The sequence below is a fragment of the Bos taurus genome, chromosome 4 (assembly GCF_002263795.3).
Source record: "Bos taurus isolate L1 Dominette 01449 registration number 42190680 breed Hereford chromosome 4, ARS-UCD2.0, whole genome shotgun sequence".
In the NCBI taxonomy this organism is placed as follows: Eukaryota; Metazoa; Chordata; class Mammalia; order Artiodactyla; family Bovidae; genus Bos; species Bos taurus.
In genome coordinates this window covers 50,018,963-50,033,810 of record NC_037331.1, presented here as the reverse complement: position 1 = coordinate 50,033,810, position 14,848 = coordinate 50,018,963, and the positions used below count along the sequence as shown (strand labels likewise).

Genomic DNA, 14,848 nt, shown 5'->3' with positions numbered 1-14,848 from the left:
AACCATTAATATTCTCAACCAAAACTAATGATGATGATAACAATGATTGGAGGTAAATCTCTGAGCTTCTGAGACACCTTTCACTGGGCTAAGTGTTTTCTGGGTATTATTTTATTTATGTTTCAGAACTGTGATGATTTCATTTCACATAGGAGCAAACTAAAGTTTAGACTTAATATATACAAAGATATACAATTAGTGACTGTGAATAAAACCCAGGTTTTGCTGACTGTAAGGGTCTTAATCATTGTGCACACAGCTTCTCAGGATAGTGAATAAAGTAGTTAAAGTGAATTTGGGGGAATTTTTAATGAATCTTAGTTGCCTATACTGTGTAACACAATGCTGAGACCTGACTTATTCACACTATCACCTATAAAAAGATACCATGGAGATCTATCAAACCCATTCAAAGTCACAGTGTATCCTAGAAAGATACTGCAAATATTCCTTTGAATAAAATGAACACCTCATCTACAGATAACTGCATCTATACAATTTTACAACTGACTAATGTTGCCCAAGATTGTCAATATATCAGTTTTCTCAAAAACTCCTATTATGGAAAAATGAAACAGAATTATTATTAAAAAATACTCTCAGAAATCTACCACAAGACAGAAAAGGAATGGAATTTTCACTGTGCTATTATATAAACAGGTAAATTTTCCTTTTTAGCACCTGCTGATGGCTTCTATCTCAGCTACTTTTGAAAGAATAAAGGAAAATCTGAAAAGCTTCTTCTTCTGTGCTCCCTTATTTTTCATTAATCTTTTCTTTCCTTGAAATGACCAGAGAGAGCACTGAATGGTCCAGGCATAAAGGTAAAGGAAAGATAATGTTTAAAAGAGGAAAAAAGAATTGCATAGAAAGGTCTACTGAGAGGAAATTTGCCTTTTGGTTAGTTTCATCATGTCCGAAATATACAACAGAGAATATACAACAGAATACTTACAAATATATCAAAATAAGAAGAGTAGTAGTCATACTGCACCACCTCTTTCTCTAACGTGTTCTCAATACCTCCATTCACCTGGGAAGGACAGGAAGAGATGAAAATGAGAGTGTTATGTGCGAATATAAAACAGGAGAACATACAAGTAAGGTTTTACAAACACTTTTCTATCTTCTTCAGAAGACAGAGAACAACAACCAGAAATTTTAAAACATGTAAGAACCCTCATATTTCAAACAGAAAAATGGTGAAGGGCATTTCCCACTTCAATTCTGAATTCAACAAATAGATAATGGTGAACAATGCTTTGTTATAGCTTATATTTTGGCACAATAAAATGTTAAACATGATTTTTTTCTCTTATAAGAGAATGTCTTCAATCATACAAACGTATTTTTATGGAAGACAATTAACATTTATCCAGGGTTCCCCTCACTTTCTGATCACTCTTCACTATTTTAAGTCTTGGAAGGCCAAGCTGTCCCTTAATCACTTAGCAAACATCCATGACAACAGTTATCATGACACAGAACAGAAATGTAAAAAATATCCCTGGTTGCTCCTATTTGCTCCTAGCATCTTAAAATTCTGCACTCTTGAATAGATAACAGAATGAAGGCTAAGCTAGACCTACAATCATATGACAGTTATAGTAGATGATGTAAAGTAAACATATTATGATAAATTTTCTGTCCTCTCCCAATTCTATCAAGATGAATTTTAAATAATCAAGTTTAAAATTCTGCATATCAAACTACAAAGAATACTACTTTTTTTAAAGTAGTATTCTTTAAAAAAAAAAAAATCACAAAGGAACATATGTCTGATAGCTAGGAAAGGGCCTAAGCAGACCCTCTATAACTGTGAGGACCCGTGAATTAGCTGATAATAGGGAACATGATGTACAATAGCAAATTCAAGTTTCCAATCTGTAGTACAGACACTGTTGGTCTTGACAAACCAGTGCAGTTGTCTGAGGACAAATTAGAGGACAATTAACCAGAGATCTGGGTAAAAGAAAAAAGGGGAAAAAGTCAGTAAGGAATACCTTTGTACGATTTACTAGTGTGTGTGTGTGTGTGTGTGTGTGAAAGTTGCTCAGTTGTGTCCGACTCTGCAACCCCATAGACTGTAGCCCACCAGGCTCCTCTGTCCATAGGGATTCTCCAGGCAAGAATACTGGAGTGGGTTGCCAAGCTCTCCTCCAAGGAATCTTCCCAACCCAAGGATCGAACCCAGGTCTCCTGCATTGCAGGTAGATTCTTTACCATCTGAGCCAACAGTGAAGCCCAAGAATACTGGAGTGGGTAGCCTATCCCTTCTCCAGCAGATCTTCTCAACCCAGGAATTGAACAGGGGTCTCCTGCACTGCAGGTGATTTCTTTACCAGCTGAGCTACCAGGGATTTACTACGATTTACTAATCGGTCGTATTAGACTAAAAGTTGACACAAGCAAAGAATCCTCTTGGCTTAGATACCTTTTCAAGTACAGTTGACCCTTGAGCAACAGGGATTTGAACTGTATGGGTCCACTTACAGGTGGCTATTTTTCAACTTTAAATATTATAGCCCTACATAGTCCACAGTTGATTGAATCCACGGGTGTGGGGGAATCCTGGATATGGAGGGCTGGCTATAGATTATAAAATATATCCCCTCCCCTGCACTGTCCAAGGTCAACTGTACCTGTTATAAAAATGGAAGGTACAACGAACACTATTTTGTACCTTAAATCCTTAAGGAGGCTTAGATTTCTGTGTAATTTGTGCAGAAGAACTACAGACCTGACTATAAGCCTTTACCAATGAATAGAATTAAAAACCTGGGAGCAAGGAGAAATAATTGAAAGCCAACCAACCATCTAGTTTCACTGCTCTGTCTCTCCAGACCAGGGAAACTTAATATCCAAAATACTCTAAAAAATGATTATTCCAAGTAGACTATGGCAAAGAGGCATTCTCTACCACACAGAAACCAACCTTTCTGACTGTGAGAACAGGAATTAAAGCTGCTGATACAGTTCTGCAATAACAAGCCAGTAGAAAGAGGTTCTCCTCAGTATCCATAAACTTTAAAATAAACTGTCATTTCATGTTGCCTTTCAATAGAGAAAGGGCTTCCCCAGTGGCTCAGTGGTAAAGAATCCAACTGCCAATGCAGGAGACACAAGAGACGTGGGTCGGGAAGATCCCTTGGAGTAGGAAATGGCAACCCACTCCAGTATTCTTGCCTGGAATATTCTATGGACCGAGCCTGGTGGGCTACAGTCCATGGGGTCACAAAGAGTCAGACACAACTGAGCATGCGCAAAAAAGAAGAACTTAAATAGAGTAAAATCTGTACCTCTAACCCCAACTTATACTCAAAATTACTTCAAAATCTTGGCCTCTAGTACAAGATGTCCCAAACAGATTCATCTTTAATTTCACATAGACCACCCCCCCACCCCTTCCCAATCATGGTTCTGTCAGAACTGGTACTGTTATTTTAGATTCTGTCCTTAGAAATCCTAAGAGTCATCTTTGGATAGTGCGGTGATAAAATCAGCTTATCAACAAATCATCATATTTCTTCCTTTAGTATGTCTCTCAAGTTAGCTGTTTCTTTTCTACTTCCACAACCTTCCAAGGAGTTCCTCCAAAACTTCTGAGTTAACGTTCTTACTATCAATCTGCCTGGAATTTAAACTAATCTGCAAACCACTGCTATGAACTTGATCCATTCATTAAGTATTTGCTGAGCACCTAGTGAGTGCCAAGGACTATTCTACACACAGGAAATACTTCAGCCAACAAATGAATATCTATGTCTTTGTGGAACTAATATGCTAGCAAGTGCAGACAGACAACACATAAGAAAATCAGAAAAAAGGCAAAAAAGAAAATCAGTGCTACAAAGGACAGAAGCAGGACAGTGTGGCAGAATAACCGTTGACTCCTTTGTGGTGGGTGGTCATGGAAATCTTCCCTTGGTGACTGACTTAAATGAATTAAATCAGTTGAAATGACTGATACTAGCATAGTAAGACAAAATCTACATCAAGATGAAGGAAATGAACCAATTCATATAGAAGAATGGGTCTAAGACAGAAGAGAGCTTGTTCCATTCTGTGAATAGAAGTCTGGCTGACCTGGGTAGGCCAGGAACAAAGGGTGGGAAAGGAAATTGGGGTTGGCTTCTTGAGGGCTTTGGATTTTAAGTGCTCTGATAGGTCAGTGAAAAGTTTTAAACAGAAAATGTTATCTGATTTATATTTCTACTTATTCTACTTTTAAAAGTTACTCTGGCTTCTATCAAGAGAATGGATTTGGGGAGGGCAAGAGTGGAATCCAGGACTTCCCTGGTGGCTCAAATGGTAAAGAATTTGCTTGCAAAGCAGGAGACCCAGGTTCGATCCCTGGGTTGGGAAGATCCCCTGGATAAGGGACTAGCTATCCACTCCAGTATTCTTGACTGGAGAATCCTATGGACAGAGGAGCTTGGTGAGCTACAGTCCACGGGGTCACAAAGAGTTGGACATGACTGAGCCACTAACACACACACACACACACACACACACACACACAAGCATGGAAGCAGGTAAACCGGTCAGGCCCAGACAGGGTGCAGTAGTTTGGATGAGTGGCTTGGTCAAGGGTGGTATTGGTAGAAATGGAAAGAGGTCATGTTATGAGTGTGTTTTATAGGCGGATTTGACAGGCCTTACTTTTAAGGATAGGAGGCATGAGAAAGACAAAATAAACCAAGCAAATCAATCAAGGATGAGTCTTAACCTTTGGCCTGAGCATCTGGGTATCATTTCTTGATACAGAACAAAGCAAAGGAAAGCAGGGATGTGTGTGTCACTGGGGAGCACATCACGTTAAGCATCCAAGCAGAAACAGCAGGTAGGTCATGATGTGATGTGGAGTATGAGTCATTAACTTCTGGAAGATCTCAAAACAGTGTTTTCCAGTCTGCTCTAGAATCTATCTCAGCTCACAACTGCAGTTAAGTCCAACACTTCTCTGTAGCTGTTTTAAGATTTTCAATAGTCTGGAACCAACTTAACTAGGCAATTTTGTTTCCTATGGGAACCTTATTTCTAGCCAGGCTAGTATTTTCTCTGTCTGCCCCTGTTCCCCCTGCAAAACATACACACACACACACACACACACACACACACACAAGCACACTCTTGCCTCAGTGCTTCTGTTCACCTCCTTAACCAAACTGTCTCCCCACTGGTCCCACCATCTGATCCTACATCATTCTTCTATCCCCAGTTCCTTCTACCCACACACAATTCCTTCCATACACAATTCAGTTCATCTCCTCTACTCACTCCTCAGATAATTCCAATCCACTGAACTCTCCCAGTGAATTTCTGTTATCATTGGTGATCACAGTTTAACCACAGAACATAGTGACAGTGAAATAATAAAATCAGAATCAGTAGGATAATAAACACCTGAAACATAAGTGTAACAGTAATGAGAGAATAATAAGCAATTTGTTTATTTCTGTTTCTGGGTACAGCTTACCTTTACTGTGTGTGGGCTCAGTCGTGTCCTGACTCTGCAACCCTATGGACCCTATGGCCTGACAGCCTCCTCTGTTCATGGAATTTTCCAGGCAAGAGTACTGGAGTGGATTGTCATTTACTACTGCAGAGGCTCTTCCTGACCTGAGGATCAAACCCATGTCTCTTGCATCTCCTGCACTGGCAGGCAGATTCTTTACCACTGTACAACCCAGGAAGCCCTAAAATTTACTTTAGCTAACAATAAATTACATAATCTATAGTTAGATAGAGCTTCATAACTGCCAAGGGGCTGTGGTATATATCTTATTATTTGATCCTCACAAGAAGTCACGAGGAAGGCAAGACAGGTATCAGCTCAGTTACCTGACTGAGAAACCAAGGTTCAGAGAATTTAAATGGCTTGCCTGAGGCCACAGAGCTGGTCATGATGGCTCCAAGGCAAAGCAGAAGCATCCTGGCTCTTTCAAATACATCAGTTGGAAACTACAGTAAGACAGGCAATAAGCATTGATAATGGCCTTTCTTGATCTATAATTTTAACCCAGGTATCAAAATCTGAGAAAGAAAAATTATTTCTCTTCTGCTGCCATTTTGATCCCTGTCCCTGTCAGTCTAAGAGTCTAGGGGAAAAGAGAAATAGAATCTTCAGACAAACCAAGCCAATGGTGAATTCTAGATCTAATTTGAGAAATCAGTCTACTCAGGTATGTACCAAAAGGTCTGACACAGAACCAGAACCATCCCTTCAACTGCACCCAAAGAAATCAGCCACCCCAAGGTCTCTGAGCAGGAAAATTAACCACGGTGCTCTTAGGCCGCTCCAGCTCGCCCAGGCTGTGTGCTCTAGGCTGGGTTGGCTCCAGTCAGCTCCCTGGAGCCAGGAGGAAAGTGGCCAACTTGGAAATTGTATGTGAAGGCAAAGTATTTGGTTATTGCTATGATTGATTAGAATATCTGGGCCCCCATGTTCCTTTGAAGGCCTAAGTTCCCTTTATGCTGTTTCTTTCCTCTTTTAAAGATTAACACCAGGAGGCAATATAAGATATCTGTTATATCTCCTCAGCTAAACTTTAAATCTGTAGCTTTCTGTGAAGCCTGCAACACCTCAATCAGAATCTTGTGTCTTGGCACTCAGTAAATGTATAAGCATGTAAAAATAACAATGGACCTGAGTGATTAGAGGTTTATAGAAACAGACAACAAAAGAAAAGGGATGGTACAGTGTGTAATGAAAAACCCAGGTCAGGACTGACAATTTTAAACAAACAGAACTAGAAAATTAAATGTGCCTTTAGAGAAAAAAAATGGCCTCGCTAAGCAAGTCAAGAAATACTATTTTAGAGATCATATACTCTTTTGTGATCTTTTTACAAATCAGGAAACTGACAGTCAGAGGAAAAGTGAGGATTAAAAACACATTTCTCAATTGCTAGGCCTGGTGATTTTTCATTTATAACAAGCTGCATGCAGATGGAAACAGGTCTCTCATGATGAATGAAACAGGGCGCATCCCACTTACCTCACTTCCATTCTAATTTCCTCAAAGCAAGATGGAAGGAAGGAAGTGAGAAGTGTAACCCCATGACCCAGCACAGCCCCAAACCACAGCTTCTCTTACTTAAAACGCACTCTGTGTGGTCATATCAGTGGCAAACCAACAAACGCCTTGATTTTGTGCTATCACTATGATAATGTTAAGTGTGCTTCCTTAAAACTGTTAAGCTTTCCTATTAAAAGATGTATTTCTTTTTCATCTCTCATTCCACAGCTGATTGTTTTGAAAATATATTATTCTTTTAATTATATCAATTGAAATATATTCTTTGATGCAACACATAGTAAAGAGACACTTGAAATCACTGTTGTCATATCACTGGCTTCTCTGGCTTTAAATAATAATAGGGCACACCCACAGAGTTAGATTAAAAGAAGGAAAATCTGTGAACAGAAACCTAACAGTAGATTCATATTGGATATGACCTTGATTCTAGAACCAATCTTCTCTTCTTTAAAAAAAAAAAAAGCTTTTTATTTTCTAATATAAGTATATATCTGCTTTCAAAAAGAGCTTTATTCCTCTATTAGAATTTATGATGAAATTAAATTACTCCAATGATGCTAACTATTAAGAGTCTAAAATCTAAAACAGAAATTTTTGGTATGAATCAGAATGCTAATCAGTTTAGATTAAGACACTCACTCTATTTATGAGGCAAAATTAAAAATAATTTTCCAACAGGAATCTCAGCATCCTTTCATATTTTCTATATTTTAATAAATTTCTTATAAAGCACCTAGCACCATGCCTGCAAAGAGTAATCTCTTAATAATAAACAATAGCTAATAACTATTGCTACCCAGGCTTTAGCAAATATTTCTTTGAAATAAATGAATTGTTGAAAGTAAAGGAAACGGACAACTTTTGTCTGAGAGGAAAGCATTCTGAAAGAGTTCACCCATGTGCTTATAAGAAATATAAATGGTCAAAGGCATGGTTTTCAAGAAAATAGATATATTGGGTAAATAAAATATATTACTAAAGTGACTATCACCTGTTTATTTTTACTTTTATGAAACGTAGCAACTAGAGAACTTAAAATTACATATAAGGCTTGCATTGTATTTCGCCAGGACAATTGAAAAGACCCTGATGCTGGTTAGATTGAGGGCAAGAGGAGAAGGGGGCAGCGACAGAGGATGAGATGGTTGGATGGCATCACTGACAGTGCACATGAGTCTAAGCAAACTCCAGGAGATAGTGAAAGACAGGGAGCCTGGTGTGCTGCAGTTCACGGGGTCACAAAGAGTCAGACACGACTGAGCGCCTGAACGAGGACAGTACTGGTCTAGACAATTATTTGGCAATATAACCACAGAAAGCTGACAAATCAGACAAACCTCCACATGTCTCTAAGATTTCTTTTGGATAAAGTATGAATAAATAGTCTCCGAAAAAAGATAAAAAATAAGTGCATGCAAAAATCTTCAATGTAGGAACTACAAAGTAGATGTAACATTAAAACATATTCCAGAAGCATGCTTCATTTTTTGAAGCAAGGACCAGCACTTGTTTTTTTCTTTAAAAGGCCAGGGGATAAAGAATTTTCCCTTTGTGGCCAAATGGACTTTGTCAAAACTAGTCAACTCAACCACTCAGTACAAAAGTCAGCCACAGAAAATATGTAAACAGATGGGCAGGGCTATGTTGTAATAAAACTTTATTTATAAAACCAGGCCACCTGAATTCGGTTCTCAGACTGCAGTTTGCTAACTCCTGTTATAAAATAAAACCCCATGAATTCAACTTCATAACAACAAAATACATTTTAAACTAACCAGGTTTGTTTTAAACTATAACAGTAAAAAACAAGGAAAGTTCAAATCAACTGGAGAAGATCAAGAATGCCTCATTTGAAAGAAAGGTGGAATTCAGGAAAGTGAGACAGAAATGATGAGAAAAATAATAAACAACTTTGTCTCTGGAAACAATTCATATAATGTCACAGAAAACAAGAACAAAACTCACTTACATTTAACTCTATTATCCACAGTAATGTTACAAATAAGAGGTCAAAGGTGACAAACAAACAGAAAGTCCTCCTGACATCAGATATGCCCTTCTTCTCCCTTCCTTCATAGGACTCGATCCTGGCCATGAGCTGCGTGGGGTTGATGGAGTGGACGTCGCGCACAGAAGCGTGTGAGCTCTGACTCCCCGTGAGAGTATTCTCCATGTCTTCTGGCAGGGGGTTCATCCTGCAGGAGGGTTAAAGGAGCCTCTCTCCAACTTCACCATCCCTCGAGGGAAGAGATCTTTGGGGAACAGAAGAGAGACACCACATTAAATCAGAGCCCACCTGATACTGCAATGTGACCCCCATCCCTGTGCAACAGTCCATCTGTCTGAGCATCAGGGTGTCTGAACTGAAGACATTTCTGTCCTGATGAAGATAGAGTGAGAAAGTGAAATGAGAAGCAATTCTTGATGTTATCCATCAATACTACTCCAAAAAAAACTGTTATGGAAAAAAACTGTCAATAAAGAATACAATACAGTAAATGGTAAAGACAGGTTGTTAATCACAACAAAAATGTGTGCCTGGAACCTGGAGCATGCCTCTGGGTGAACAAGCCAAGGCAGCTCCCTTGCTGCGCCAGGCAGAAAACTACAATTCTGTCAGTGTCATTCCCTGTGGACCAGGAAACGTTTACCGAACAGCTTCACTGAGAGCATGTAACTAAAACACGTAAATCAGCTACTTCCTATAGAGGAACTGCTTTCCACCATGGTATCTTTGCATTTCCATTACCTGTTAATAAGTCCGTTTCTGCACCTCTCCTTAGAAAAGAACTATGTCCACCCTAAGAAGTTTACCATATGCAAACACCTCACTGATAACTGCAACAATCACTGTCCCAAATGGAGACACTGGATCCCTCCCCTCAAGGCCAGCACATGCTTCTAAAATAAATAAAAGATTGGGAATCTGAATGATCTGATCTCCCCAAGGATGGGGCAAAGTCAGCAAACAGAGAGTATTATGATGGATGGCATTTTTCTTTGCTAACTATTCTGGTTTCCTTTCCTACATTAGCTCTCCCTGAGAGAGGATTATACGCCCCTGGTTCTGCTGAACCTGGTGCCTTTTGTTGGCCAGTGTAATGCGTGTCATTTACGTCCAGAGCTTAACCAGCGCAAGGCTTCCGTGCTCTCCTTTCTGCCACAATGGGGTGACTGGCAAAGTCCAGAGAAAGAAGAACACTTTTCAGGTGGGCAAAATACCACTTCAAAACATTGCTGGAACTTCCCTAAAGTCTGTCTTTACCCTTGGCTTTTCATTTCTCTCCTTCCCCACACTCAGGAACAGAAGTGCTTCCCACATTTTCATAAAGTGTAGTGATTTAATGACAAAACATTTTTGAAAGCAATTTGGTTATATGAACTATGATACTTAAAAATATTTGTATTTCTTGATCCTGTAACCCTACTTCTGGTAATCTAAAGGAACTTAACTGTAGACCTTCAAGGCAAAAGTTGATCTGTGTCATTAGAGTCTGGGTCAGTGATTACTCCCAAGCAAAAGGAAGGAAAAAGTTACTAGAGGGCACAAGCGTGGTCTTGGTCTTAGTAGGGCTAATAGGGCTGTACTTGTTTTTTTAATAATTTATTGTCATATCATTGGCTCAAATCCACTAAACTGTACAGAAAATCTAAAGAAGTCACAATTCAAATAGAGGACTGTTTTTAGGAAGAAAACCATTTGCAAGGTAATTAGATCATTTTATTAGTCTTACTCATTTTCCTTTCCCCTCATCAATGAAAAAGGACAGCAAACACCAATAGCCGAGAAACCTGAGGCTATTTCCAACTAAAAACTGACATCATTCAACGCTGTACACACCTGACTTGGGAAATGAGAATCATTACCTTATGTTTCATACATGTGTTTATATAATTGCTAATTAGCTAGAATGCTTAGGTGCTATTTGCCATGGCTTTAATAGTAAGGTTACCCATGGCACAGAATGCTCTGAGAAGCTTGACTCTTATCAGATGGACCTCTGTCTGGGACAGATTGAAATTTTAAAAGGGAGCGAAAGCTTCCTTTTAATGAGTAAAGTGGAAGATACTTCTAAAGCCTTTTTTCCGCTCTACAACTGCAGGACTTCACCTTAACCATGTCCTTCAGAAAGATTCAGTTCAAGTGTCAATTCCTTCAGGAAGACTTCCCTGAAATACTCCCCACATTCCTATCCCCAGGCAAGGCCAAGTACATCTCCTCCCTTAAGCTTGTGGATATGCCACTTACAATAATGCTTACCACACTGCCTTAATTACCACTTGTCCATCTCTCCTACTAGCTGGAGTGTTCCTTGAAGCCCTTCAATTTGATTTGCACACCCTTGTGTCCTTAGGGACCACCTCAGCACATGTGCAGCAGAATCAAAACATATATTGACTGGATAAATCCTGCCTAGCATCTAGCCCACACAATAACGCAGAGTGGGCTCTTGGAAACCTCTACTTCTCATTTTTGAGGAAGAACTTGGATATTTTCCCAGATACAATGCAGAAAGTATTAAACACCCAGTTCTTGTACTGAGTCCTCTCTGGAGTTGGCTTGAGGAAAGCTGCTGCCGCTGCTGCTAAGTCACTTCAGTCGTGTCCGACTCTGTGCGACCCCATAGACGGCAGCCCACCAGGCTCCCCCGTCTCTGGGATTCTCCAGGCAAGAACACTGGAGTGGGTTGCCATTTCCTTCTCCAATGCATGAAAGTGAAAAGTGAAAGTGAAGTCGCTCAGTCGCGTCCAACTCCTAGCGACCCCATGGTCTACAGCCTACCAGGCTCCTTCGTCCATGGGATTTTCCAGGCAAGAATACTGGAGTGGGTTGCCTCTCTAAAGAAGTGTTAAGTACTGATCAGCTGTACATATGGGGGCCTGAATCTACAAAGCAGGGTTTATTCCAACGATGGAAGGAGCACGGGAAAGGGGGCAGGAGAGGAAGAGCTGAGTGGAGGGTTATAAAATAAAGAAAAACATCACCTTATTTTTCTCTGGAATTTGTGTGAGGAGATGAGAATCCTCTTTTGTTGTTTTGGTTTTTGAAAAAGAGATTCATATCTTAATTGTTTTATCTGGATAGGTAAGGCTCCTCCTCTGTGTTGGCTATTTTGACAGTCAAGCTGTGTTCACAAACCACTCCCAAATTCTGAGGCTTAAAACAATCTACATTTATTCCCAGGTTCATGGGTCTAGTTCAGTTCACCTGGTCTAGTCTGAGCCCAGCTGGCAACTCTGCTTCAGGTGATGCATAGAAGAGTCTGGCTTCAAACTGTGTGTTGGGTCTAAGTCTGTCTTAGACTGCCCTGTCTGTCTTTCTCCTTGGTCCAAGATGACCTGGGGCATGTTCTCTTCATGGCAAATGGCAAGAGCACAGGAGACAAGCTCAACCATGTAAGCACAGTGGAATCTCTGTACACATCATGTTTGCTCATATTCTATTGGTTAAAGCCCAAAGGGCATGGAGCTGAGATGTATACACTCCATCCAAACAGGAGAAGAAGGTAAGTGAGTATTTGTTGACAAATATTCCAATCTATCACAAATGTCAATGTTCTAAACTAGGAGTCAACAAACTGCAGCCTGTAGGTCAAACGTGGCAGGCTATTTGTTTCTGAATGCAGAAGTTTTATTAGAATACCACCACACCCATTCCTGTGGTTGGTATCGATTGCTATGGATACTTTCCATGAAGAAAGGGGAAGGGAATAGCCACAACCGAGATTATATGGTTCACAAAGCCTAAAATACTTCCTTTATTATTTGTAATTTTCTAAAAAGGGGGACTGTTGCTTCCATCACCTTCTCAAAGGGGAGATAGCTGAAATTCAGAGTTACTGTGTTATAACAGCAAAAAGTAGGCTAATTGATGAATATTAATTTTTCCAATGTATGCTCTGATTCTTCAATGAGGAAAAACTTATAATTTCTTCTCCTCTTTATTTTTCCATAGGTGGCCCTTGTGACATAGCATAGCTCAAGCACAGGTGGTCTTGTCTCATGCTGGCTTACCTTAGGGCCACTTCAGCAGTACTTTTAGCCCAATACACGGCTCTCTGCCTTATTCTATTCCCTTAATCCCACATTACTAGAGCTGGAGAAAAACGCTGTCCCATCTATACTGGTAGCTTCCTAAACGATAATACCCTTCACACTTGGAGAAAAACAAAAATCTGAGATCCTTTTGCTTCTAGAAAGAAGAGCTTACATCTTCGAGCAGCTGTATCTTTCAAATGTCCCCAGGATGGCTGTAAAACTGGTTGGCCAAAACTTCAGCTCCATCTGCTTCGACACAGAATTGATACATTACCCAGATGGTAAACAGCAGCTGCTCTGGGGCAGTAGCCACCACAGAAAGCATTTTGCACAAGTCCCACAGTCTCCTGGGAGAAAAGGAAAGGGCCTCTGGGCACCTAGTGGTGGCAGTCAAATCAAGTCTCTCAACCCAGGGTCCCAGCCTTCTTCTCTGTATTACTTCCGGCCACAGCAAGACAATGTATGTTCTACTCTGAGAGAGAATGTGAGGATAACAGACACTAAAAACACTTAACTCAGCAAGACCTTAGTCATCAACTTATCCAGAGGCCTGGGGAGCAGATTTGGCTTACAGACATGTTTTGCTTGGTCTTGTACAGGATTTCTAAAGATTTTGAACTAATTGCTAACATTTTAAATAATGATCTTTCAAGTAAAATTCCAGATGTCTAGCTTCTCTGGAAAAGTTAAAAGACACAGAATGGCCAGGCCTGCATTCCCTTACCATGAGAACAAAGCCAAGAAACTGCTGAGCTCTTCAGATGGAGCCCACACTCTCCACTTGGCCTCAGCCTCGACCTTGCCTGGGGGCATCCGAGTCCACCACGCTGATCTACTCCCCCCTGATCTACTCCCCCTCCCTTGCTTGACAGGCAGAGAGTTCTACAACTGAAGGTTGTGTCTCAAGGTGCTATTTCACAGCTTTCCTCATGCTTGTTATTGAAATTATTCTTGCCTAGAAAGGTTTGCTTACAGATGGAGAAAACAAAAAAGTAGCAGCTGAGGCCTACGTGGATTATGAGGGTTCACCCATCCGAAAGATATTTCAAGACATATTTGAGGATTAAGACCTCCACTTCCTTCCTCTCTGTCAGATTCCTGGAAGGAAACAGGAGGGACATAAGGTGTTCAAACGGCCCTTGGGATACAGTGACTGGGCTTGTCCCTAAAGACCAGAGCTGCCTCAGGGGTGCCCACTCTGTCCCAGGACTGGGTTTCTCAGGGGGCAGGAAGCACCCAGAGTTGGCTCTCCTCTTGCAAGGCCCACCACGTGTTATGAGACCCGGTAGATGATGGTTTTTTAAAAGTCCTGTTTAGAGCCGAAAGTTTCCAAAATGAAACAGGTAGAAGTGGAGAACGGGAATAACATGGGAGTAACCTGACATTTACAAGCATAATGTGCCAGTATGAGCAAAAGGCATGATAGCTAAAAAAACACAGATGCTTTCAGAGTAAGCATGCACAGAGAAGACAGTGCTGTGGAAAGGAAGCTAATCCAGAGTATCAGAAAAACATAATCGACAACCTTCCTATTCTAAAGGTATCACTGTGAGATGAGGAAAGTTCTACATGCCTAAGAAGACCTGGGGATTCTACATGTCAGAATTCAACTAACTATTCAAACTTTCAAAAAATAAAAACTTCTATTTAGTGTCTGTTTAGATGAGCTGCTTATATTTTTAGAATATCCTGAAGATGCTTTGCAGTAAAGACATTCTAAGCAACAACAACAACAACACATGATTCATTGTCCTGCGCTTCCTGATT

General features: G+C 40.3%; 1 protein-coding gene across 1 annotated transcript in view; it reads right to left on the bottom strand.

Moving 5' to 3' along the window:
* The window catches only part of STARD3NL (STARD3 N-terminal like), a 61,202-nt gene that overhangs the window by 14,849 nt on the left and 31,505 nt on the right, over positions 1 to 14,848 (bottom strand). The window contains 2 exon segments of the mRNA NM_001075427.2: positions 956 to 1,033; positions 9,012 to 9,294. Of these exon segments, the coding sequence (NP_001068895.1) occupies positions 956 to 1,033; positions 9,012 to 9,236 (303 nt within the window). The 5' untranslated portion in view covers positions 9,237 to 9,294.